We start from the raw sequence: 27893 nt of genomic DNA, 5'->3' as shown, positions 1-27893 counted from the left end.
CTTTCAAATATTGACAGAGGATCAGAAGCAGAGGTGGCACTTGTGTGGAAGAATGAAAATGGGATAGAGAAAACAGGCTGTGAAGAGTCAGAGACAAGTTTTTGAGGGAAAAATTTTCCACGTGTTACCCCATACGTAAATTACCCTAGACACTTCCTTAGTTGGGATTTGGAAGAAATCCCAATGGGATGTGGGAAGAAACTAACCTAGAATACTATCAAATATCACAGATGCAGATAATCCAAAGGTTGTTTGCATATAAAATAAATAGAAATATGTTTCTACTAGCAGGAGATCTTTATTTTAAACTGTATTATTGCATGTAGATGTGCAGGGCTGTTAAGTAATGTACCTTGGGAGAAGATCATGCTTTGTTTTAAGAGTTTAAGATCATGCTATGTTTTTTTTCATTTAAAAGTCTAGTTGAAGAGCCTTATACTTTTGTGGTTTTAGGTCAGTGACCCAGTGGCTGCTGAATTCAGCTTGAATACCCAGATGTTCCTCCTCTCCAAAAAGACATTATGGCTGTCTGATGGCTCGATGGGCTTTGGGCAAGAAAGTGACGTTGCTTTCTCAGAAGGTATTATTGTTCACAGATCATGCACATTTAATTTGTATTCCACACTGTCAGGATCCTGTTGCTCCCAAAATAAGATAGGAGTAAAGCTTTGTGCTTGTTGCACTAAGTTTCTTGAGGCTTCACAAGGCTTTATTAGCTCAGCCTCAGAGCTGTGATAAATGTTCCAGTCTAACCAGAGCTGTGTGTGCTGTTCACAGGTGATGTCATATACGGTCGGGTGATGGTGGATCCAGTGCAGAATTTGGGTGATTCCTTCTACTGTAGCATCGAGAAGGTTTTCCTGTGCACAGGAGCCGATGGATATGTGCCCAAATATAATCCATCCAACACTGAATATGGATGCCTTGCAGATTCTCCATCCCTTCTGTACAGGTTTAAGATTGTGGTAAGTGTTCTAATTCTGGGAGGATGCATATATGTATATTTTCATTTTTTTTCTAACTTGTCTTTTATCCAAAACCCAGCTGTTCTTTGAAATGTTTTCAACAGCACCAAATTTTTGACTCAAGCTCCAGGCTAACATGAGCTGACGGAGGCAGTATCTTGCCTTTTTCACTCCTGGTTCTATTCTTTATCTTTCTGGGAACTGCCTTCATTAAGAGTTTAACCAAAGTTAGATCATACACTTTTTCTCTGTGTTGTCTATATCCATGGGCCATAGAGAGAATTTTAGGAGACATGCAAGTGAAGGATTGGAATTTGTTTCATATTTAGTGAAAAAAAATCTAGTGTATACTGCAAAGTTAGTCATCCAGGCTACCTCTGTAGTCCATAGGGAAAGAGAAATACTTCTAAAGTTGGCTTGGATGATCTAATTTCCTTCCTGAAAATAACTATAGAGTAACCCCAGGTAACTGCAGACCTGATGCCCAGCTTTTAGAGTTAACTTTAAGATGATCATATAATAAGCTAAACAAATTTAGATAACTGTATGTTTATGAAATTAAATGTAGCTACTTTAGACTGGGAAATAGACTTCTTACTTTCATTTCAGACCACATTTATGTATCTGTTTTATTTAAGAAGTGTAGCTATGGTTGTTCTGCTTTTATTCCAGAAAGGCAAGAGATTAAATAGTAGTAGAAGTCAGACGGGACCACAACTGCTTCTCATGTCTTTTCTCTTGTAGTAGTATTTCCCTAGACTATGTAAAATTGCATGTTTAAAGTACACAATTTATACACTGCAAGTAAATGCTAAAACTGTTTTTCCTCAAATAAATAAATCTGGTTTACAAACTTTTTTCCCCCTCCATGCAGGACAAAGCTCAGCCAGAGACACAGGCCACAAGCTTTGGAAATGTACTTTTTAATGCAAAACTTGCAATAGATGATCCTGAAGCAATTCCATTAGTTAAACAGCCAGGCTCTGATGGATTTAAAGTAGATTCAACTCCTCTGTTTCAGGTATGATTTCTGTAGCTTATTAGCAAGAGTACTGAACCAAAGAAGAAACACACAAGTATTGTTGTTAACTATAAATCAAATTGAAACCAACAGAAAGATTTATTCTGATTCCAGTGACAGTCAAACACAATTATAAAAGCTTAGAAACTTATAGATATAAAATCTAGAACACTTATTAAAGTGTTTCTGTAGGGATACTTTTGTTTTTCTCTTGTATAATTCCACAGACTAACCAGTAGTTATGCATAGTGCTCTTGTACATTTCTTTTAAGTTAATAAGATTCTTGTTGCACAGCATTGTTTTATTGCTTCCCATCTCACTTCTCAAAGACAAAAAATTAAAAATCATAAGCATTTATAGTGAACTTAATCAAAATCAAGTTGATACTTGGCATTTTCTGTACAATTCTTTCCTTGAAAGCATGCACAGTATGAAGTACTGGAAAGCCTAAAAGTTGATGACTAAAGGGTGGAATTACTTCTTAATTATATATAATCCTTCAGCTGTGTGCACTCATCCCTTTGATAAATATAACCCAGCCACAGAGTTCTCTCTTCACTGTCTCTAGTATTTGCAAAACTGCATGCGCAACTCAAGTGTATAAATTAGGAAAAATATGGAGGAGACCTTGATTCCATTCCTGGCCACTTCAGTATTGAAGGTCCCATTGTAAGCAGTAGAGTATTTAACAAAAAAGTCCTACTTAAAAGTATAAAAAGAGTTTCAAATCTGCCCCCAGGAAAATGAAATCTCATTTTTTATGTGAAGAATCCATTTCCATGGATTCCGATGCCATGATTTTTGGTCCTCTTCCTGTCCAAAAAATGAGAATATAAAGAAACAAAAGTATATCTTGAAAAATACTGGGAAAAACAAGAGTAAAATAGAAAATATGTTCTTTCTCAAAATAACAAAACTGGGTTGCAACCATTCAAATTAACAGGCAGTAGCTTTAAGACAGTATTCAGACAAGCCTACTAAACCTTGTAGAAGCCAAATCTGGTGTGTATCCAGGATAGATGAGAGAAATTGAAGGAAGGTAGTATCTTCTACACAAATTGCAGGGACTCACGCAACCCAGAGTGGATGAATTTTTCAAGGACCTGTGGAAATGACTGTTCCAACACCCTGCTCAAAGCAGGGTCACCTAGAGCAGGTTTCCCTGGACCATGACCAGTTGTCTTTTGAACATCCCTGTGGAAGGAGGTTCCACAGGTTCCCTGTTCTAGTGTTCAACCTTCCTTGCAGTAAAAAATTGCTTTTTTTGTTTAGGTAGAATTAGAGCCATGGCCTAATCGCTTGGTAGTTTGGGCTTGGAAGGTCCTTCTCTGTGGCCCATCCACAGCTGAAGACACTTTGAATGGCTTTTGGTACTAATAGTATCAAAACCACGCCAAAGCCATAGTTTTCTTCATCTGCGTTTGGTAGCCACAGTCTGACTGTGAAGAGGAATGGAGACTAAACCCTCTGAAAATTTTGTCAGAAAATGCAACTCTTCTGGTGCACATTGGCACACAGGAGTTACCTGTGCATGATTTTGAAAGTGCTTCTCCAGGCATTCAGTTCAGAACAGACTGATTTCCTCTGCATTTAGTGCTTCCCAGATTTAGTATGTGTGTGTTTAAATACAAAATGTTTCTTTCCAGGTGTCTTTGGGCAGGGAGTGGTATGTCCATACAATCTACACTGTGCGTTCCAAGGAGAACGCTAACCGCGGAATCGGCAAAAGAAGCCTGGAGCACCAGTACCACTCCCTCCTCAGTGCTGGAAGCCCAGGAGCATCCACACAGAGAAGGCAGAAGAGGGGAGTTGAGCAGGCCCCAGAACTTGCAAGAGACATTGGAGCAGAGAGCAACCGAGGAACGAACATACAGCACATAGCCCTGGATCGCACCAGCAAGAAACAGGTGCCGCAAAGGGAGGTTGCGCTCAATGGTGTTCTCCCCAGGGAGCTGAATAACCAAAGTTCAGGAATCAGCATAGTCACAATCATTGGTGGAGCTGCTGCTGTCTTCCTTGCCGTCTGCTTAATTGCAATTATTGTTTTGCTGCTAAAATGGAAACAAAATTCTGACAAGAAGGAACATACAAATGAGTCAGGCAGCAACGAACCAATGATGCTTCCACATAATTACAGCAATGACAGCTCAGAGGTTTGATTCCAAGACCACAGTATTCAAGCCAGAGTTTCCAGAGTGCCTCAAAAAAACTCTTGAACTGCGCATTTTTTGCAGCAGATAAATGGTGACTCACAAGGAATTCACATGTTTCTAGATGTACTTGAAACTTGCTATCCTGAGCTCTTACTGCCATTATCAGCAACAGAAGAAGCTGAACTGAATCTCCCACTTTGCACGAAAGGAAATGCTGATGTCCCTATACCATGCACTAATTTTAAGCAGCAGTTCAAGGGACTGCATTGTAAGGGAGAGATTATTGTTGTGGTTTTGTATTTTCTGACATTTCAAAAGAATAAAAGAAGCTGAACAAAGGTGCTATATATCCTGTCTGCAATAAGAGAGATCTCTTTCTTCATAAACACATGATACTTGAGAGGAGGGATCCTTACTGTCTTCTGTAAAATTTTGTACTGTTTCTCACAAAGAACTCAATATCTACAAATAGTTTGAAAGGTGATGGAATGCCTTAGGCATGGATCCTCCTTCCTATAAGTTTTTGACTTAATCTATACCAGTGATTTTTTTTTGATTTTTTTTTTTACTTAAGTGAACTTTTTCAAAAGACAGCTAGATTATACAGCGTAGCATTATAAACAGTTGCATGTCACAGGATCCAATACGTATTCTTTCCTGCAAATTCCTGTTCAACTATTTAATGTGAGAATTTCTTTTTATTTATGTTTATATAAAGCCAAAGAATGCAATAAATCCAGAAAAAAATTTTGGTTTTCACTGAAACTGGATGCTTATGTCCTCTTAAGTTTATAATGGATCATGGAAGTGTTGTAAGGTAGATTTTATTTCTTAGTGCATGTCCACTGCTGAGAAATGCAAGCATTAGTATTTCAGTACCTAGAGAAGATGATAAATTCAAAATGCAGAGGACAAGGTTCTGCTGAACTGAGCCTAGGAATCATTATATTGAATTCAGCATAGTTAGTTGCCATACTGAATAACAAAAAGAGAAGAAAAAATTAAAATTTGATTGAATCAGGTAGTATTTATTGCTGCATAATCATAGCACATTTTGACAAACATGCTGGGTCATTGTTGGGCATTTTTTAACAAGTGACTACTTCTGCAAGAGTAATTCTAGTTTTCTCTCAGCATTCTTGATTTAGGTAACATGGCACGTTTGGATCAGCAGTGTCCTGTGTCAGTTTTTATCCAGACACTACCTGTTCTGTCCCAGAGATGTTTTTTATCCAGACAGGACCTGTTCTGTCCCTGCCAAGTCCTTGGCTATGAGAGCTATGTAACCTTCAGGAAACTGTCCCTTTTGTCCTGTTAGTGTTTTACGTAAGTCCTTAAAGTCATACAAGGGTAGAATGGCCTAGGTCAGAAGGGACCTTCAGGATCATCTAGGTCCAACCCCACAGCCATGGGCAGGAGGATTTCCAGCACATCAGGTCACTCAAAGCCCAATCCTACCTGACCTTGAACACTCCAGGCATGAGGCATCAGAAACTTCTGTGAGCAACCTGTGCCAGTGTCTTACAACCCTCATAGTAAATTCCTCCTAATACATAAACCCTCTTTCAGAATTAAGTCATTTCTCCTTGTCCTATTGCTACATGTTTAGGAAAAGTCCCTCCACAGCTCTCTTGTAAGCCCCCTTCAGGTACTGGAAGATTCTCTAAAGTCTCCTCAGAGCCTTCTCTTGACCAAACTAAACAACCCCAGCTCTCTCAGCCTGTCTTCATAGGGGAGGTGCCACAGCCCTCTGAGCAGCTTTGTGGCACTCCTTTGAATGCTCTCCCTCAGGTCCATGTCCTTCCTATGATGGAGGCCCCAGAGCTGGATGCAGCACTCCAGGTGGGGTCTCACAAGAGCAGAGTAGAGGGCCAGAACCATCTCACCTTGCTGGCCCCACTGCTTTGGATGCAGCCCAGGATATGTTTGGCTTTCGGAGCTGGGAGTGCATGTTGCTGCATCATGTCCAGCCTCTCATCCACCAGCATGCCCAAATCCTTCTCAGCAGGGCTGTTCCTAATCCATTCTCTGCCCAGCCTGTATTTGGGATTACCCTGACCCAGGTGCAGGACCTTGCACTTGGTCTTGTTGAACTTCATGAGGTTTGCTCAGGCTCACCTCTCAAGCCTGTCCAGGTTCCTCTGGATGGCATCCCTTCCCTCCAGCATGTTAACCACACCACACCACAGCTGGGGTCATCTACAACCTTGCTGAAGGTGCACTTGATCCCACTGTCCATGAAATTGTCAAACAGCACTGGAGTCAATGGAGTTCTCAATAGAGTTGAACTATATAAAATCTGAATTAGGATGTTGAGACATTGCTAAAATGTCTCTTCCCTTCCACCACCACCATCTTGTGGTGGTGTGTGCAGGCAGTCCCCAATACACTTGGCATTTGGTGTTCCAGGGCTCGTGCTGCAGAGATCAGTTAGCAGAGCAGGATTCAATTTGAAAGCAGTGTTGCAGGGGTAAGGCAACACAGATAGACCTGACCTAATAATTCTGCACAGTTGTCCTGTGAGCCATAAAGACTCAGGAATCTCTACTAGCCTAGGAATATCTGTGCTGTGATTCATGGTACAGTGTGAATATGCCCACAGAGAGACTCATGGTATCTCTTGCTCTGGATTTGTGTTGTTATGACTTCACTTATTTAATAGGATTTCATCAACCTTTCACAAAATGAGTCAGGTCAGAAGCTGTCCTACCTTTTCCAGGTTTTCTAAAGATTAAACAGCTTAATTGAAGAATATTTTCAGCACCTGAAGGGTCAAACTCCATTACTAAACTCTTTCATTCATCTTTTATTGTAATTAATCTGAGTTTTAGCCTGAAAAAATTATCCATAAGCCATGCCCAATGCTTTAGACATTTCCCCCAGGCACCTGACATCAATTTGGTCTTTTAATGAAGTTTCTGGTTTTGTGATCCATGTGTTATGTGCACAAGAAAGATCAAAGACTTAACCCACAGATACTTTTTATATTTAGTAAGTTCACCACTAAATTGCAAATGTACACTAAGATCAAATTTGCCTTTGTGCCTATGTGTGACATCACTATGTGAAAAGCAGAATTTCTCTCCTAGAAATTGCATGTTTGGATAATAGCAGTCAATGATTCTACAGCAGAATGGACACATGTAAATAATAGAACATTTTAATATTTATGGAATGCCTGTTTTGTATAAGCAGAGATGATCTTTTTAAAAAATATATATATAAAATACAGAAATTGTGTTTATCAGTAGAGCTATTTTTCTGCTTTTGAATTTTACCAGACCAAAATATCATTAAAGGTGCTTGCAGGCAAAATCTTTTTTTAATTATTACTTGTTTTTGTAAAACCATATCAAAACCCATGTGTTCTACAAGCCAGATATTTAGCCCAGTAAACAACTTGATCAGTACTTTGAACAGTGTCTGATTAAAACTTTGTGAAATATTTAGGTTGATGGGGATAATCAGATTAATGTTTTTGTAACAATATATAAAATAATAATGAAAAATGGTGATAAGAAAAGGACAAAGCAAACACTGAAAAGTTGGACAAGTAAGATCCATAAGTCAGATACCAAAGTCTTTTTCCTGGGGAAAAAAATCCCAATGTTTTCAGTAAGGCATGCTGGATTTGTCCCTTTCTTAAGAAATTGGATTTTTTACAATTCGGTGAACTATAAATACGTCTGTAACAGCATGCTTGCTTTTTTTTTTTTTTTTTTTTTTTTAATTAAGGCTTCAAGGTTTCAGATTTCAGCAAGATGTTTTGGAGGCTTATTAACATTTTTCTTTTTACCTAACAAGTGCCCTTGTTTATACTAACCTGAATAAGTGCCTCGTTCCCAGTGATGTGCACAAATATTTTAATATTTATCTATCCAAGCAATAAACTGATTATATTTTATATATATATTTAATCTATTTCCAGATTATGTATTCAATCCTCTTCCCTGGAGATGCTTATTCTGCTAGCAATAATACCATTTGTTTAACGATTTATACAATAATTACTGTGTTTAAATTTGTTATCAAGCTGTCATATTTATTTGGTACAACTTTTTGCTGATGTCTATGGCTGTGATATTTGGCATTTGTATCAGGAAAAAATAAAACTGCTTCTGTTTGGTTACTGATCTAAAGTTTGTGTATGATTATCATGCTCTGGGGAGAGGTCAGTTATGCAGTGTTAAGAAAAACTTAATTTGTCACATCAGTGGAAGAACACCAAGTTTCTCTGTTTGTAGTAAATCTCACTGCTTTGTTCCTTGATTTTCTGTTCATGAAGGGTTCAGCACAGGGGTTGAGTTTTAATCTTTGTGGTTGCACTCGTGGCTCAGAGAGGGATTTCTTTTTCAATTCCAGAACATCAGAAATCTCTAGATACCTGCAACTCCTTTGCAGGCTGGATTGCTGTGTTCCTGTGTGCTGCTGGCAGGCTTTATTTTACTCATCTCAGTGACAAGAGAAAGTGACTCTGCAGGGAGCAGTTCCCTTGTTCCTGTAGGGCTGGTGTTCCTTCTTGTGCCAGGTCATCATATTTTTTTCCCCCTATTGGCAAATCTATCACTGATAGATGTGGACATATGCGAAGAACTGTGCTGCAGAAAGAAAAGGCCACTCTGAACTTTTCCCTTCTCAGCCACCCTTTGTAAGCACTGATCTCTGACTTCTGTGTGAATTTAAGCAATCACTTGCCTCCTTCACTGTATTTCATGGTTAGTTACATGAGTGACACAATATACTTACCAACTTACCTCGCAATAAGGAGGGATAAGCCTGCAGGCAATGATTCCTGATTTGCTATGTGTATTTCCTTCTGCTACCTAAAGTTGTTCACATGGATCATGCTCAGTTATTTAGTCTGAGCTGAGAAGCCCTGTGTCATGTCCATGAGCTCTGGGTTGTGATTTCTGCCAGGACAAATCACACTGAAATAGTTTCTCTCCAATATAAATAGCTATGTATGATGTAAATGAATAAAGAGTCTAGTCCTAGAAGTATGGCATTTTCAGTAAATCAAAGGGCATTAATTTCACATTCCAAGATCTTCTGCAGCAATCAGGTCATGTCCCCACACATCCATGATCACACTCATTTTGGCACTTAGTGGAAGAATTTTGGTATTCCTGAGGTGTTCAAGCATGTCTCAATAGGTCCTGGATGATTTTTATTTCAAAGCACAAGCACAGTCCCATATCAGCATCTCTGTGAGTCAGAGGTTTTTAATGCATCCTCACTGTCTTTTGAAAGAATGACTCAGTTCTTACCCTGAAGGAATTCAGCTCATCCCATGGAGTGCTTGAGCTTTGAAAGCTGTTCAGTAAATTAGTCTTGCAGTTGCCTTTATGATTTTGGGGGCTTTATTATTTACTTCAAGAGGTAATTCACCAGAATTTACCTTGCACCACTTTGCTTTGGTAAGTAACCACTGACTTCCACTGAAGCTGAAGCAAACAACTAGAAGATTCTTAAATTACACATCTTGTTTCATTTCCTGGCCAATACTCCAGCATGTGCTGGATTCCTCCTAACACCTGTTACCTGCAGTTTCATGATACAAGTTTTCCTGAGTGTAAGTTTACATGCAGAGCATAAATCTGTAGCTTTCCATGTAAAAGTGCTTGGGTTAAACCAGTGCAACTGGAAGATCACATGTAAGAGTTGTCATCTCAAGCATCTTTTTGATCAATTCTGTAGCAAATCTCCTTACTCAGCATGTAGGGCAAAGAGGAGGCAGTCTAGATAAGTATGTGTTCTACCTCCTCTTTGATAATATATTACTCTTTACTTTTCTCCCACTTTCATTCCCTCCCCCTCCAAAAAACAAAAAAAAGCATACAATGGAATTAATGACACAGCAAATGACAAACAGGATGATAAAAGGTAAGGAATCTCCTTCACCATAAGGAGAGATTAAATAGATAAAACCCTCTTCTACTCTTCAGCCTTGGAGAGAATTACCCAAGGGAGAGCATGATAGAGGTGCATTAAATCTTGAAAGTTAGAAAGACAGTGAGTAGAGAGCAATGATTCACTGTTTCTTGTTATAATTTTAGAAAGGTTCCAGACAATAAAATTTGCTGGCTACAAGAATGAAAGTAGTCAATACCTAACCATACAACCTAAAATTAAACTTGCAGGTCTCATTACTGAAAAAAAAAAAAAAAAATAGAAATTCATGGCAGATAATTCAATTGCAATCAGCTGTTTTGTATCAACAGCTGGTTCAGAAAGCCTGGACTAGGGAAAGCCAGTAGGATTCAGGAGAAGGATCAAGCTATTCATCTTCTTTTTACTTTCTGTTCCCTACAACTCCACTCCTGGGCACTGCCAGAGGCAGATGAACCAAGCCAGACGAGCTACTCTAAGGCCCTAACAGTTGTACAAAGAGCCACCAGCCCCAGACTTGGAAATGATAAAGTACAAATGCTATAATGCCTTACTGATTTTGTTATTCTTGGAGTAAAAGAGGAATGAAAGTTTTAATTTTTCAGCACCCTAGGCCTCCAAAAGCTGGTTTAGCTGCACCTCACATCTGCCTAAACCTCCTGCTGAGGAATGCTTAAAATGGTAGCAGGATCCAATAGTGTTTTCCTGGTGCATATCTTGTGAAGGCATATGATCTGGGCAGAATGAGGTAAAGCATCTGGAGTGAGGAACTTGGGGGCCAAGGTAAAAGATACTGTTGATGATTTTATTTACCTTATAAACATGCTCCATTTCTTCTCTGCTGTTTGTACTGCAAGGTTAAAATAATATTTCTTGGGCTCTCAAGCATCCCTTTTGCTGATGTATTTTTTTCCTTATGTTTCTAATGGCACCAGAATGATCATGGCAAGAATGAAGTACAAATACCTAATTCTTTAAAAGGACTAGGGAATGTGACTAGGCTCTGCTTCCATTTCTTGGCAAGGCACCTGGATTTCAGTGCAGCAAGCTGCAATATGTCCCACAGGGACGGGTCCCCAGTATTGAAAAGCCTGTGAAATTAAGGGAGGAGTATGATCTGGCTAATTCTTCAGAATAAAATTATTCTAATTCTTCCTCTGACAGAGGAAAAAATGATGTTGCTGTATCAGGAGGCTGGCTTCGTAGGTGTCATCCAATGCCCACATCTCATGACACAGCTGTGCCACAGACCACTTCATCAGTGGTGTGCCTTCTGCAGTATTCTGGAGTGGGATTCCTGGCCTCCTGTTGACAGGATTTTGAAACACTCTCTCCCAGTAGGAGGGAAGGAAAGAGAAGATTTGGATCCACCCTCAAAGAGCTGGGGAGACTTGTAATGGCTTTATGGACATCAGCAGCTGCCTGTGCAGCACACATGCAGCAACTTTCATCTGCCCAGGATTTAGCAGAGGTGCCACATGATGCCCTTAATATCCCAGGCAACCCTAATGCATCAGGATGTGCAGTACAGCACAGGAGCTCTGAGGGCTCCTTTGCATCCCAGAAGACTTCTTCCATCACAGATTGTAATGTCAAACACAACATTGCCATGCTGCACAGGAGATGTGCTCATGTGTGTCACGTCTTCCAGGACATCAGTGGCAAAAGGCTTAGCAGAGCATGTTCACTTCATCTGAACTCCTCTCAGATCCTAACTCGGGTGAACTTTAGTAGCAAGATCCAAAAAAGCCCCTTTATAGACAGTATCATATCAGTCACAGACACCTAAGATTTCCTGAACACAAGTAAAACAGAGAAATGCAATTCTTACTGCTGATTAAGGGTCTACATGCTGTGCTTGGTTATGGGAAAAGCTTGATTATGGGAAAAGCAGTGGTTCTGAGCACAGAATGCCGTACCCTGAGACCTAACCCAGCTGCGGGAAGTAACCCAGAGGGGTGCATTCCTGAAGCTGTTTTGGCACTAACTTAATTGTTATTAACCTGGATGGCTCCTCAAAAGAGATGAGCATCAGAGGCAGAACCCAATCCTTCCTTTTATGTAGCCAGACTACATGTGAGCAGCTCAATACCTGCTTTCTCTAGCTGAGGGGTTTTTCTTGAGCTAGTTGGGTATTTAAATTTTCTGAGAAGTTCACATTCTGTTATCAGACATTAGAATGAAAACGTTTGTGTGCATACCTCCTGCAACAGTTGGGGCACTCATTCATTACTCTTCCTTCAGCTGTGGTGATTTCTCTACCCTCAGAACAGGACCACCCATAAGAGCTTCTGTCCAACCTATTTGACTTGGTACACTGCTGCTTGGATTTTCCTTTCCAATTTGGCTCTCAAAATGAAGGTGCCAGGGAAATATTTGTGCCCCAGGAAACTGATCCAGTTTCCTCAGGAACTGCATTTGACATCTGTAACATCACTCTGAATGATAAATGTGAGGCCAGCAATTCCAAAAAATTCTTGCAGCATTTTGGCATTGCCTGTACTTCACATCTGGGACTGCCAGCTGTGGTAATATACATTTCCCCAGTCTTTTCAAGAAGTGCTGGGGAGTTCTATTGTCTAGCAAAATGTTTGTTTTCAAAGCATGATTGCAACATCCATACATGAGCACACAAACACACACAGACACACAATACATATTTATTATTAGATAAATTTTTTATAGATTCTGTAATGTAATTTAAACATACATGTACAACATAGAGTAGTATCTGTGCATTTTATGTAGTTTGTAATAGATACTGATTTATATAAATTGTAGATATTTTATGAATATGTCTATATTTTTGTATTCTTGATGCAAAAATTTTTATTTATATGTAATTCCACAGATAAGATCACAAAGATGAAGTGTTACAAGGTGAGAAGCAGAATTCAGACTGGAAGGAATCACAGCAGCTAGACCCACAGTCAAAGCCTGAGAATGCACCTCCTAGAGCCTTGGGGTCAGGGAGACTGATTTGATACACTCTCCTGGAGTCCAAAATAAACAAACAGGTGGCATTCTGGGCTGTGTCCCTGATGGGGACCAGCAGTTGTAGCTGAGACCAGCAGCTGCAATCTATACCCCCAGCTTTTGAGCTTCTCAGTCCTGCTCTGCTGCAGGATGCCAAAGAGGAGCACAACCATTCCTTCAAAATACCTCATGCTTGGAGATCAGCAAGGAAATGCACTGGGAAAAGGAGAAGTTAAATTACAGTTTTCCAAAGTCCACGCTTCCTCTATTTACTTTATGTCAAGATGCTGCAGCGCCAGAATTTCCGTTTCCCAAAAACCAGCAATGTGGGGCAGGAAACCTGTAAGGCATGGCAACAGCTTCTCCTTGTGTCCCTCTCCTGAGCTGTGAGCTCTGGGCTCCCCTTCTGCCCCTGCTGTGAGCAGGTTTTGGCCTCTGGTCAGCAGAGTGGCCTGGAAGTGCTCCCCAGGAGGGGGAATGCAGCAGGCTCCCCCAGTGAGCATGTGTCTCCAGCGGTCCATGGCAGGGGATGCTGCCAGCCTCTGGGCCACCTGAGACCTCTCTCCCTGCTCCCCAGACATTCTAAGGGAGTCTTTTTCATCTGGTGAAGGTATGAAGTTAAAAGCGAATCAACTGCCCAGGGAATGAGGGCGTTTGGCTGCTAAACAAAGAAGGGCTGTCTGCTGGCAGACGCCGTCCAAGATTTCTCACAGGGCAACAAAAGTGCTGCTTTATTCCCACGGGATGTGAACCTTAGCTCCTTGGTGGCTCCTGGCACCCCCAGCTGGGGCAAGAAAGGTCACTTTGGTCCCGTTCAGACCAGCCCTCACCACCCCTCTGGAGCAGTGTGATTCTCATTAAAGGAGCTGTGGCAATTAGTCGTAGAAGAGAGTGAAAAGAGAGCTCAAGAAGAGGAGCTTCCTACCTGGTGAGTCACCAACAGTGGCTGTAAATGGGGCTTTTTCTGCTGCTGCCACTCGGGGCATGGAGAATCTGTTGCTTCTCATAGGTTGGAGGGTCAGAGAAGAGAGTTAAATCTGTGCTTTAAAGAAAAGCAGGCAGGCCAAGAGGGTGCCCCTGCAGACTAAAATGCACCTGCTTGTGGTAAGAGTTGCACAAAGCCTGATTAAATATTCAGAAAGGTCTTAATTTAAGGACTTGAGAACACACGGTTCTGCAATTTCTGATTTATTTCTTTTGGGTTTTGCTTCATAAGTTTTTGGAAAATGTAAATTAATTCTCCTTTTTGCTTGGTGCTATCTCCCACATATCTGCACTTCAAAGGGAATCTGTCAGGGCTACTTTTATCTTCCTTATATGGTTCTTGATTAACTGGTCATACTGTGTGAGTTTTATCACTGAAAAAACAAAGCCAAACAAAACCCCAAACAAATAAAAGAACAACCCAGAAAAATATTGCACTCCTGCATTTTGCAATTTTTATAAAAATATTACGGTAGTAAACTGACCAGGCATTTTCCAAAGCCCAGTAGAATCAGCCCTTATGGCACCAGTGAATCACACAGCTAAAATGAGGAACATAAATAGTCTTCAGTGTCAATACAAGCCTTAACAGCAGATATTTATCAAATTAGGTGTGGTCTGGGTTTATCTGTATTCTTTCTCCTGTATCCTTTTTCCCTTTACTGTAGCTCCTTCTTTCATTCCCGTTTCTGCAGTTACTTGCTGGATGAAAATGTTGAGAACATGCCACCTTCTGTTCTTTTCAGCCATTGCACAGTGTCCCAAAGAAAATGTATAACCCCTGGAAACTTGTGTAAAGCGTGCACATCTGTGCCCAGCTCCTGGCAGGCACACACAGAGGTACACACCTCTGAAACCCCTCTGAGCTATCTACATCTCTTTACTCACAGACTTTACTTACAAGGTTCTCACTCCAGCTGTTAGAATGTTAATTTATTGTTTAATTTATTATTTATTTGCCCTCACTAAAGATTTTCAAGGAAACCAGAAATTAGGCCGATTCTGACCATTGTTGCTGGAAGCAAAGGGAGATGAGGAAAGTAAGACTTCATCCAGTCTCTCTTTAATGACTGCACTGAATGAAGATCTCTATCTGCTTTTTTAAATTCTTAACTTTATCACCTTTATCACCAGGTATACACCCACATGTACACATTTCCCTTCAGAACTGCTCTGGGAAAATCTCCCTCCTCTCTTTTCACTGATGCAGGAATGCTGAAGAGCTTCTGCTAGGGCAGATCCTGGGTGTCCTCACTTGCACACCACAACAACAAAAAACATGGTGTGGGGAGATGGAAACACAGTTCCAGCCCCACAATTGTGCTTTTGTTCTTGACTTTTAACATGCATTTTTGTATGGCTGATAATTTCTTTTTTTAAAAAAAAAAAAAAAAAAGACAACAAAAAAATGAAACAAAACAAATTCAAAAAACAAAACAAAACAAAACAAAACAAAACAAAACAAAAAAAACACAAGGGAATTTCTTATGTCACAACTCTTACAAGTTTATCCCAGTATCTTAGTCTTCTGTTATTCCAAATACAGCTCAGCTTTATGGGTATGAGCAGATTCCTCTGCATAGATTTTTCTACCCATGTTTCCTCTATTGCCATTGAAGGAATCTCCGTAACTAAAGATAAACTTGGACTTGGACAAGGCCAGACTGACTCTCCATACCCCAAGGTATGAGAAATACTTTATTTTCTTTCCTCTAACCAGTAACAAAGAAAAAGCTTCTTTCTAAGCAGCTAGGGCTGTGTTCTAAGGCCCTGGATTCCTTTCACCCTGGACTCTGCAGTGGAAAAGCAGGAGGCAGTTCTGTGTTAGGTGACAGAGGAGAAGAGTAGCCCCTGTGGGTGAGGGCAGGAGGATGCACACAGCCACACAAATGGTGTTTGTGGGTCACCTTTGCAGGCAGATGGGGAGGTACTCTGTACCTCTCTCAAGGCTGCAGAAAAAGGAGGAATGTCATTTTGCTTTATCTAAGTTTGCACGAGGAGTGCATAGCTGCATTCTTTTGTACCGACCTTATACCTATTATCTTGCTTTTATATGGTGTTGCATTGCTCCATGAAAGTGGATCCTGCCTGTCTGACTCCTTAGAGAGGGCACTTTAAGATATCTCAGTTACAGATAGAGTTATTTATTCTTTAAGAGTATGGTAAATATAATTAACACAGTCTTTACTTCTACTGTAACTCCCACATCAGAAGAGCTATTTGCAGACTGTAAAAAGGAATGAGTAGCAAAATAAATTTCCTCAGATAGTATATTTTTTTTCTGTTTTCTTAACCTCAGAGATACATGTTATGACAGAGAAGCCAAAGACTCTCTCTGCCTATTCCTCTTTGCCAGAAAGGTGTTAGCATTCCTAAACAGCTGGTCTTTTATCACAGTACCTTAAGGCACTTTAATTCCTATTAGAAGTGAAGTTAGTCCTCTGCCTACTGTGAAATAGAGGCATCTTAATGATGTCTCTAAAGTAATCTTTTACACTCCCTTCTAGTTGTAAGTGGAATTTAGCTGGAACAGAGAACAGAGGCCCCACATTTTCAAGGCATCTGTGTTCCCAGATAAGCTCTTGATTCTCAGGGAGTGGAAAGAGTGTGTTGCAGTAAATCAGAAACTCCATAAGGCATGCAGTGGAGTCAAACTTCTGAGTGCAGCAATGACCCCAGAAAGGACTCAAATAAGATAAACCTTGTACTTGGCAGTAAACTACAGTGTTCAGCACAAACATCTTAATCTTGTCTTGAACGGTTTAATGCCATGAGGTTGATGCACCTGATGAAGAGCAAGGTGGTCGTGACTGGCCCTGAACTGTGTTGCCAACTGAGAGCACTGACTTTATGAAAAGCCCTGATAATTTGATTTGAACTGCACTGCTTTTGCTGTTTTTGTTTTGGTTTGGTTTGGTTTTTTTTTCAAAATGATAGATCAGGCAAGCTGGATAAAACCTGGACTTCCTGGACTTGTATCTAGACAAAGTGGTTTTGGAGACAAGCGAGTAAAGATTGTGATGCCAGTGGGTTCCCTGGGACTTGTTTGGGGAGTATTGTTCTGTTTTCTCTTTTTATTTTCTTTTTTTTCCCTTTTTTTTTTTTTTTTGTGCATACAAGTGTTTAACACTTGCATACGAGTGTTATATTTGCATATAAGTGTTTTTTTGCATTAAGTGTTTAATCATGGAATGAACCAGGATGGAATCCCCCCCTTTTCAGTAACCCAAATTTCTTTTTAAAACCCACTTAGCTGTGTTGACTGTCACAGGGCTCAGATCCACAGCTCACGTGTGAGCATCCTGGGCTGTGGAGAACCACCTGAGGACATGGTAATCCGGAGCTGATTCCCACATACTAGCCTGGGAGGTGGAAACCTGGGGTCTCAGAAAGCAGGGCTGGCAATTGCACAGTCCTTGACAAAAGCTGCTGCACGGTGCAGAGCACAGCTGCCCACTGGATGGCACCAGGACTCCATGCGTGTGTGCACATTCCCCTCCAGCCTCCCTCAGCCATCCCATCCATCCCTGGGATGCTTTGCAAATAGACACAGCAGGACTCTGGAAGCCAGATGATAGGGGAAAATTAGAGGTGTGAAAGCTGTTCATGATGCTGCCACGGATAATATTTTTAAAGGAGCAAATGATATTTTATGGTGTGTAACCGAGATGGGAATGCTCTGCAGAGTACTTTATGTTCCTGTCCATACAAGCTGCTATTTCCAAATAATCACACAGAGAATAATCACAGGTGTGGAATACTCTCTAACCATAGAATAGAAGGAAAAGTGTCATATTTTTTTTAACTATATTTTTACAAATCTTCATTCTTGATGCTTCAGGCTACAGTAACAGCAGTATATAAATGCTGCAAGCTGTGCAGATTGTGGCTGCAAGATTCTGTGTCCTAAAGTATATTGACATCCTGCATGTGAGCCAGGTCAGAGGCATTAATGCTGCCACTGTGAGTCAACACTTTTTGATCCTTCAGTGGAGAATGCATGCAGCAAACTTGTGGCAGATATTTATAGAATAATGTACAAGTTAATACTCTCCTCCACAGCCACTGGAGCTGGGCCTGCTGCCTAAATGTACATCTGCAGTGTAGTTACTGAAGCCAGGAAGCTTTACAGAAGTCATCAAAGAAAAGGGAGCTGTTTGGAAATTTAGGGATCCATTACCTTATGTTGTAATTCTTAATGATCTCTGATGACTGCATCTTTATTTCTTTATTTATCATTCCTCAGGCAGAAGTGTAAAAGCCCAGGAAACAGGAACCAGCCCCAGATATAGAGAAACTGCTGCTGGTGATTTTTGCCTTTTTCTTTCATGTATTCTCTGTATTTTTTACTGATATATTTGTAGGCTATTTTATTAGTGTCTAGTTTTCCCAGTAGTTTTCCTTTCCTTAAGCAGAAAGACAAAGCACATTCCAAGGGCTCTCAGCCTATCTTGGTTCTCCCAACAACCAAGGCCAAAAACCAGCTCTTCGAGACACATTTTCATCAACACAGTACAGCTAGTACCAAGAAGGGGGGAGTCCAGAAAAGGGTTGAACCAGAAGGTGGAACTGATGAAAAAGACACAGAGCAAGGAGTGAGAAAAGCCTGCAAGGCAGAACACTGCATCCCGAGGCTGAGCTGCTTGGTAAGGGCCAGCCTTGGCAGCCCCAAGCTGTGTGTAACCTCGAGGAGGAATCTGCCTCACCATTTACATGACAGAGGCCAGTGGGCTCCAAGAGCAGGGAGAGATGGTGTCCAAGCCCAGGAACAGCATAAACAGCCAGGGAATTGGATCACAGACCTGGGCTTCTACCTGAGTTTCAGAGTGCCATGGGTCACTGGCTCTTCCAAAGCTGCCCTTTATTTCTCTCTGATCAGAGACAGTCACACAGCACAGGGAGAAGAAGGAAAGCTAAGAGAGATGGCTAGATGTGGATGGCACCAGCTGCCATCTCTGTCCTCCCACCCTGAGGAAGGGAGAGCAGAGGTACAGCCCCATACTTGCTTTCACAGCAGGGCTTTGGGGATGTCCAGCCAGTCCCCTTTTGAAGGCATCAGTATTCCCCTCTGCATCTAAGCCACTGAGAGGGCAGCTGAGCTGACTTATTTTGCATTATTTTCGTGTAAAACTGCGTTTGTGAGGGAAGATTCCTCCTATGATTGCCATGTGCAGGCAGAGGTACTTGTGCCTCACAGGCAAAGAGGCACGTTGTTCATCCAAAGAGCTGCCTAAGAAGCAGTGTCACAAAGAGCCAGAGCTCCGTGGCTAAATTTCTGAGAAAGAAGAGATCAACATACATTACCTGATCAGCTGTCCCACTGAGCTGCTACAAAAGTCATCCAGACTTGTCCCCTCTCTGCCAGGAGAGCAGATGCCAGGCCTTCCACTTGGGGAGGTGCTGCAGCTCCTGACACCGAAAGTAGTTTCTCCTTTACGATGAAAACAGAATTCTCCTGACCCTTATATCCTGTCCCCTTTCCTCCTGTCTTGTTGTGTTTCATCCTTGAACATTAAAACCAAGGGATCAAAAAAGCAGGGCAGCTTCCCATCAGCCAATGGAGCTGATCTGAACTTGCTTGGGTGTGATGGAGGTGGGAGCTGAGACCTTTCCCATCTAGGGAGAGGAGATCTCCTTTCTGCTGTCCCTCTGAGGTACTGGGACGTGGATGCTTTAGATTTAATTTGCAGATCAGGAGAGGGCAGGCTGCCAGTAGCAAATAGGCACGAGGCTAGCTGTGGTTGTACAGGGTATGAGATTTCTTTTCTCATTTGCTGTGCCTGTAAAACATTTTTCTGGCAAAACTGTGCAATTGTCTGAAACCTTAGAGTGTCTTTATGCAGCAAGTCAGGAAATCCTAGGAATGAGGGTCAGTTATAAATTACTTCTTTAATTTTTTCCTGCAAAAGACTGGTTTTACTTGATTTCACAACATGCCTCCAAATCCACAGAACTGGATTTGTCCTTACTCTTCTCAGCTAGTTAAAATTTTTGCTTTTTCCACTGATGTGTTCAAGATGCCTTTTGTTTCTTTAGACTTATTCTTACCTTTAGAATAAAAGATTTCTCTAGAGAGACAATTGTGTTTATTACAGTCCAGAGGAATGGAGAAGTTGGGAAAGATCAAATTATTTTAAACACATTAATTTTTCTAGGTAATTTGTACTTGTTACAGTTGGTAATATGGAAGAATTTGGGTTCCTTTGGGGTTTATCATGAAATTGAAAGAAAAAAAAGAAAACAACAAAGGATAGATTTGAGAACAAGCCTCTAGGCAGAGTATCAGGATGTTTGAGTACAAAGGCAGTACTCCAAATATTCTGTATTGTTTAGGCCGAATTATTTTATTCCTCATTTCCAGCAGCTCTGTGCTTTCACCTGGGGTGAGGGAGTCACTTGCATGCTCAGTTTATCTCCTGTCCTCCTGACCAGTTCAATGGCTTCTTAAAGGTGCCAAAAGCACTGAGATTCTGAAAAACATGGTTGACCAGAAAAACAGGATGCATTATTACAATATGGTAAAATATTATGTCAGTGATGTTATGCAATTACCACTCGAACTAAAAGAATCCCTTAGTCTTACATACATTACTTTTGCAACACAATAATTCTAGAGAAGTAGTGCTGGTTTTGAGTATTTTTTCAAAAATCCTTAATTTTATTTTTTCAATGTGACATTCAGAAAATCACAGAATTTAGAGAATGAGAGAGAAGGGAGGGAGAAACCCACAAGAAAAAAACTAAGCCTGGTTACTTAATCTCCCTGAAATCAGGACTCCTCAGTGAGAGCAGAAAATGCCAGGGAAATATTTGTTTTCCTCCTTTAAGTACATTATTTTCTTTTTCAGTAGATACACTTAGAAGCTCTAAATGCAGAGCTTTTAAAATACTTTTTTTTAATGGCAAAAGCAGCCATAGCCTTTTCATTTCATTACGTCAATTATGGTAAAAAAAAAAAAAACCAAAAAAAAACCCAAAAAAAAACCCAACATGGTTTTAATTTACAATTCAAATTTATATTGACACTAAGGAGAAGCTATCCTGCTGTTAAGAGGAACTTTTCCAATTAGACCCACACTTCATGGTCTGCTGTTGAAAAAAGGATTTCAAACTCTAATTTTCTGAAATGTCAGAAGTGAAGTATTGCCTTTTGTGTTTGTCACAACTCCCTGTAACTCGGCAGAGAGGATGTCACTGCAGTGCTTATTTGTGAAATGGGCTTTGTGAAGCTGTCCTTTGTACCCTTCTGCCAGGCAGAGGTGAAAGAGTGCAGGACGAAAGTGAAAGGAGAGTTTGGCCTCGTTAGTATTTAGGCTGATTAAGGGGAAAAAGGCTTTGGGAAGTTCTTCAAGCCAAAGAACAAAAACTACTGCTGGTGCTCAAAACACTGTGAAATCCCACCAAGTTCAAACGAAGGTACTGAAAGGAGAGACAGCATAGACTCAAAATAAAGCAATTCTGTCTCCCCAGGTTTGGGGTTCACACACACATCAATCCCAGGCTGTGCTTTCCACAGCCCACACTGGACTGTGGCCAGCTGGAGGATCGATAGGTGAAAAGTGGCCGATGAGTAAACAGCAAAGGACTTTGCCTTTAGGAAAAGAACAGGCATAGGGGTTATTTTAAAGGGAGTTTTCTGAGATCTCTCTCATGCTTGTGCTAGAGACCTTCAACCAAGATTTTGTTTTGTTTTGTTTTATTTTATTTTATTTTGATTCATATTGTTTTATTTTATCTTGACTTTGGACTGAAATGTTTTACATTATGCTACAAATCACACTGTGAAGAATCTGTGATAGTAGAGAGCTGGTGCAATGGTTATTTTATACCAACCCAGAGACAGAACAACTAAACATAAGGAATTTTAATTCTCATTATATAAGTGGTTATGCATAAGCTTTCTCTTTTATGTTTGTGAGATACAGTGAGAAAAATTCCTATTTAGTTGAAGTCACTGGTTTACATTTTGGTGAAAAAAATACCTTTTTTAACAGTCAGAACACCTCCTTAAATTCAAGTATAAAATAGTTATGCAGCATATTGCTATGGACAGTTGTTGTGTATTCACATATATTTATTCACACTTCACTTAAGGAAGCAAAAGTGTGCAAACCCAATTAAAGATAAGTGAAACCAAAATAATAGCTTTTCCAAGGTCCCCTATAGAAAGTGATTTGTGAAAATGTCTAGCTGTGAGTTCATACATGGTTATTTGTATAGCTGTGCAAACAGACCTCGGCCCCTGACAAACAAGCCAGCCTGGACAATGGAAATCCCATCTCCTCCCCTCTGAGAAAGATGGGCACAGAGCAAGATTTTGCTGTGACCTCACACTCCATAGGTGCCTTTCCTGTGACTTCAGGAGTAGGAAATCCCTGCTGGTTGTGTTGTGTGGCATCTTCTGGAAATTGTTGGCTTTTCAGTCAGGAGAACTCCCTTATGTCTTTCTCAAGGAATGGGCACTGACCTTGCAGATGTTATTTCTTTTCCTAATCTGTATTTGTCTGAAGAAAAGCAAATGACCCACTCACAGTTGCTTCTTGTCCTGTTTTAGCGACTAGGATTGCTCAGTGATTGCATCAGCTCCAACCTTGGATGCAGCAGTGCAAGATGGAACAGCAGAACTGTTTCTGAAGAGGGGCAGGAGCTTTAGCATGCTCCACAGCCACTGCTGCTCTTAATTAACTCTGCCCATTATCTTTGCAAGAGTGAGAATCCTTGTTTTACCACCTGCAGGTTTAACAAGACTGTTCTGCTCCCTAGGGAGAGCACAAGCCCAACTCCCAACAGGATTTTTAATTCCATGTGTCTTCGCCTTGAACACAGACCAGATTTATGGTGGAAATCTCTACTCTTCCACATCATCTCTCTTGGGTTTGGGTGGCTAGAAGCCCTAAGGAAAATTATCCTGACATGGAAATAAATCAGTTTTGTGAGTTCATAACTGCAGAGGGAATTAGCAGGTGGGGAGGGAGGGCAGAGAGAAAATAACTTTGTTCTTAATGTTTCCTGAGTCTGAACTCCTATAAACATCCCCAAAGAGCATGGATTTTGACTCTGAGGATCAATATGTATTTTTCATCAAGTTTTTCCTCCCTTCTGACAGCTGAAGTGAGAATGAAAACCAGAAGAGGTGAAGGAAACTGACTGTCTCTTGGGGAGCAAAAAAAAAACCAAAAAAAACCCAGAAAACAACTATGCCTAGAGCAGGCAAAGCGCAGCTTTCCGTGACATGCTGCTTTGAAGCCAGCTACTTCTGCCCACCTTTTCTGTGACCACCAATGGATAGAGAGCATTTCTGTCTGGTTTTGTCTCAGAGGGAGTTATCACACTTGCAGCACACTTGGTGTAAAATAGTGAACTGGTTTGTAGTCAGCTTCTCTCCTTTCCCTACCTCCTTGACTTGAGAAGCAAGGCTGTCATGATGTCACTAAGATGTCACTTAGGCAGACAGTGGGGTGAGGGGAAAGTCCTGTGACTGTGGGCAATGAGCCTTTGCTGTGAACATGAATTCACCTAGCAAATAAGGGAGTGCTGATTTTAGGCATCCATTGCTAATAATTAAAGACACAGACTTAGCCAAGGTGCATTTAAGGGCAGTTTATCACCAGAGCCTGGGAGTAGCCATGTGATCATTTCTGGGATTTGACCTTCCTGTAAATCAGATGGGCATGTTTCCATTTTCAGGGGTCAACAAAATTATGTTTGGGAGACAACTGCCCAGTAAAAGTTTGCAAAAATGAAACCTGATGAGGGTTTCATTTCTTTCATATACCTTTGATCAAAACTGGTTCCTGTACAACAGTTATTCCTCAGATGGGCTTTTTTTTCCCTGTTTATCAGTATCCTATCTTTCAAGACATTTTGTTTCATGCAGTCTGGAATGCCTACAGCTGATGATTCATCTTACATGTTTATGGTAAGATGAGACTAATTGTCCTCTGGAAAAGCCCAGTGTCTTGGGCATAAAAGAAAACTGGGCTGAGTAGCTCAGACAGAGGCATCAATTTCATTTTCAATGAAGTCAAAGCAGATGAATGCCTCCAAGCACCACAGACTGAGACTGAGTTGTACAGGTGGATTTCCAGTACAGTTCCTTTGATACTGTCTAAACCAGAAGGAACTTTCTCTCACCCTTGCTGGACCACAGAGATGCCTGGGCTTAAACAAAGGCTGAGAGAACAAACCTATCACCTGCATTTGTCCCCATTTAGAAATACTCTAAGAAAAGTAAAAAGAAAGCCACTCTTTAAGCCACAGTATCTTTTTTGGATTTTGGGATGCCTTTGCAGTTTTTGTGAAAACTTCTCTCTGCACTTGATTTTTAATTGCTTTCATGTGAAAACATTGAAACTGGGAAGAGAATGGATGAACAATAAATTATAAAATTGTAACTTAGTCCAGAATGTTTGTCCCTAGGGAATTACTGTGAACACCACCAGCAGGTCCATCACTATTACTTCCACAGTTTTGCAAGTTATTAATAAATAACCAGGATAGGCAACTTTATTCGCTGCAATGTGCTGTCAGCCCATTTCCTACAGCCAGCACCTGGATTGATGGTGGCTCTTTGGTGCTTCTGTTTTGCAGATGGTGTAGAGTTTTCCAATGGAAAGGCTGGTATTGTTGATGAGCTTTTGTTTGCTGCTGTCCAATACACAACAAGCACCATCGTAAGTATATTTTATTGTGAATTATTCCATCCTAACAAATCCCTTGAAAGTGAAGATAGAAATATTCTCTCTTTCTCAATAGAGAATCAAAAAAGCCAGTTTCTTGGAGTAAGGTTACACTGAAAATTTGTGTAACCTTAAGTAGTTAAAAAGTAAAAAGCTTAAAACTACCCTTCTAAGGAAGAAATCTCTCAGGAACCAATAACTAAAAATACACTACTGAACATGTTGCTCACTCTCTTATTGTTGTTTGTTCATCTATTGTTTGTGACATTTACTGTATTGAAAAATCTTGGGAGAAAAAATTCTGTAATTGATTGATACATTGCAAAAAGCAAAGGTTTAACTTCTGGGAGACCTTCAGTATTCTGCATTTATCATCTATTTCAGTAGAGATTTACATATAAGCCAGGCCTTGTGTCACCTTTTCCTAGAGCCAAAAGATTCTGAGTGAATGAAATTAAGTATCAGCTTTATTTCCTGATTTCTATACCCCACCTTTCATTTTATACATTTAAGAAAGAGGAAACTTTTTTTTATTCAAAAAGTGAAAAAGAGAGTTCAGCCAATGCATTCTGATAATAGCAAAATCATTCACCTTTCATTTTAGAAGCCTTCTGCAGAATAATCATTTTCCAAAAGCACCTGTCTTGAGCTCAGAACTGTTCTTTGTCTATGTGACATCATAGTGAAGAGACAGGACTTGGCTCTTCACAAAGTTCTCTGATTTTTGTAAAATCATTTTGTGTAAAATGGACTTGAAAAAAATGAGAGCAAGGACAATGATCTACATTTTAAAGGTCATGAATTCAATTATTAAGAAGCACCAGAGTAGAGTTAAGAATGAAGGAACATAACCAAGAGGAAAAAAAACATTAAATCCCTACCAGCTTATCCTCCAACTCAGCCCTTCCCAGGGATGTGGTCTTGCCTTCTGTGATCTCTCATTTCCAACATTTCCCAGTGATACTGCAAGGAAGAGCAGCCACTTGTAACCCCATATATATGGTTATATAGGGAATTGATGCCTCCTGACACATTGAAGTATAAGCTGGCATAATGTGGGTGCTAGTACATGAAGATGTATAACGCTGTAGCATTAATTGTGTATTTATGAATATGTACTCATTGTCTTTCAGTGCATGGCCTCATTCTGTTTCAGAAATTTGAGATTATAGAGCTTTCTCTGAGTTACACTAGGTTATAAATTGCACTGGTAGTCCCTGGGACATATTGCAGGTTTTTTTTTTCTTGCCTATGTATAGTAATTGATGCTTTATAGGACTTAAATGGGACACTTCAGAATTTGGAGATCAGTCAGAGAAAATTATTGTCTTTTAACCTCTACTCTGACTAACAAGGGCAATGTGTTAGGTGTTCTCCACAAGCTCAGGTATTTTGTAAGAGCCTGTTTTATCTTTAAAATTCATATTGTTTGAACATTCATTGAACATACTGGACAATCTGTTTTTCTGTTGTTTTAGATTTCTTATTACTGCCCCAAATGTGGTGCATTTGGGCACACATGAGATGATAACAGTTCAAGTCCATGGGGCACAGAGTCCTGTGCAAGTTACTGCATACTTCAAAGATGAGACAAAAGATCAGCTCCTATCAGAAAGGATCTACTTTAACCTTAATCAAAATAATGACTACCAAGAGATGAAAAAAATAATGGTGAGTCTGCCATCACTGGGATTTAATTTTTTTTTTTTATTTGGTGATAAAAAGCACATCATCTCTACTTGGAATAGGCTGGAACCAAGACAATACTGATCCTGAGAGACACGTGACAAAACCAATTCCAGTGACAGCAGCAACCTGTCACTATTCACCCAACCAGCTAATAAAACAATGCCTAATGCAGTTTCAGCGGTGATTGTGAATATTGTTTTGTGCCCATATAACAAGCTCAAGAATTTGTCATATGTTTGTAAACAAAAATTAATTTATACACATTTAATTGTTTTATCACTGTTGGGTTTTCTGCCTCACTCAAACTATGACTGCATTCATGCTTTTGGGTTACTGCTGGCCATTTTACAGTACAGGAGAAGCCTTTAAAAATGTGTAGTCTATCAGACCACAGCCTGTCTTCTTTCTGCAGATTTTTAAGAAATCAATTAATTCTTTACATCCTACATCATTTGTTCCTGCCACGATTCTCTGAAGTCTGGCAGGATTTAGTTCAGAAGCACTAGTTCGGGCTACTTGGTTGGGAAAAAATGCACACAGCAATATTCAGTTTAGCTCTGGTTGGTTACTCCCAAAGCTAACTGCTGAGCTTTCAAATCAGGCTCCTGTTGAGGGTGGTGTTTAGAAGCATCACATTAAACTGCTTGAAGCAAAGCAGCAATCTCATAACCCAGATTTTAGCATAAACAGGGATTACAGGGTACATGGTTAATGGAAATCACAGGCATCTAGACAGAAGTCTCCCACCTGGATTCACTGACACTGGACAGAATAAAGTGTATTTCTGTGGTGGAAAATGGAGGATTAGAGACTATCTGTACTTTAAAAGAAATATGCACCTAATAAGAAAAATGTAACACCCAGTAAGAAAGATATCATTGTGAATCTTCTGTTGAATGGTACTAATAAGATTATTTAAGCACTTCAGCTGTTGTCAGGATTCAGCTATGTGGTCCCAAAGTTACCAGGCTCATCTCTGACTCTGTGGGGTTTTCCCTTTTATTCTCTTCAGGTCAAGCCAGGGGCTCTGCAACAGAACCTGCTCAAGAAGAATAATCTGCCATATGTTCTACTGGTCACTGAGAGCAAGGAGCTTTATTCGGCTGCCAAGAGCACTCGCATCCTCCTGTCCTCCAAGAAAGGCTACATTTTTATCCAGACAGATAAGCCCATATACACACCAAGTTCTCAAGGTTAGAGTACAAATGCTGCTCTTCAGGTGTTGAACATGGAGGTTGCAAGGGCAGGATTAGAAAAAGTAATAACCACCTGGTTGTTGGTTGTTCCAGCATCCAGGGCTCCTGCAGGGTCTGCTCTGCAGCAACTGCTGTGGAAATGCCTCCAGAACCACTGTCACTTTTAAGGGAGACAGACCTTTTTGGTTCAAAAAGGTTAATGATGACTTTACTTTGGAAAGAAAATTCATGAGAAATTTGCAAAAACCGAACCCCTACTGCTTCTGCTTGTAACACCAGCAGTATTACCTTTGCTCCTTAAGACCACTACTGCTTTGTGTCTTAGCAATTTAATTAACAA

At 40.4% G+C, this 27893-nt stretch overlaps 2 protein-coding genes across 5 annotated transcripts in view; both read left to right on the top strand.

The window, feature by feature from the left end:
• The window catches only part of FREM2 (FRAS1 related extracellular matrix 2), a 126456-nt gene extending 118177 nt beyond the window's left edge, over window positions 1-8279 (top strand). Inside the window, exons 21-24 of the mRNA XM_086881449.1 lie at window positions 454-580; window positions 778-965; window positions 1840-1986; window positions 3634-8279. Of these exons, the coding sequence (XP_086737575.1) occupies window positions 454-580; window positions 778-965; window positions 1840-1986; window positions 3634-4146 (975 nt within the window). The 3' untranslated portion in view covers window positions 4147-8279. The remainder of the gene's footprint in view (window positions 1-453; window positions 581-777; window positions 966-1839; window positions 1987-3633) is intronic.
• A 5193-nt stretch (window positions 8280-13472) lies between these two features.
• LOC111945366 (complement C4-A-like) overlaps window positions 13473-27893 on the top strand; it is a 51243-nt gene continuing 36822 nt past the window's right edge. Inside the window, exons 1-5 of one of the 4 annotated variants that reach the window (XM_023948187.2) lie at window positions 13473-13933; window positions 15609-15673; window positions 24580-24662; window positions 26147-26339; window positions 27370-27550. In XM_023948187.2, the coding sequence (XP_023803955.2) occupies window positions 24598-24662; window positions 26147-26339; window positions 27370-27550 (439 nt within the window). In that variant the 5' untranslated portion in view covers window positions 13473-13933; window positions 15609-15673; window positions 24580-24597. Of the gene's footprint in view, window positions 13934-15535; window positions 15674-24579; window positions 24663-26146; window positions 26340-27369; window positions 27551-27893 lie in introns of all 4 variants that reach the window. The other 3 variants (XM_086881445.1, XM_023948062.2, XM_086881446.1) reach the window with 3 other exon arrangements.

Source organism: Cyanistes caeruleus, chromosome 3 (assembly GCF_971803275.1).
Source record: "Cyanistes caeruleus chromosome 3, bCyaCae1.hap1.1, whole genome shotgun sequence".
In the NCBI taxonomy this organism is placed as follows: Eukaryota; Metazoa; Chordata; class Aves; order Passeriformes; family Paridae; genus Cyanistes; species Cyanistes caeruleus.
Note: the sequence above shows the minus strand (reverse complement) of the source record. Positions and strands in the feature narration are given on the sequence as shown.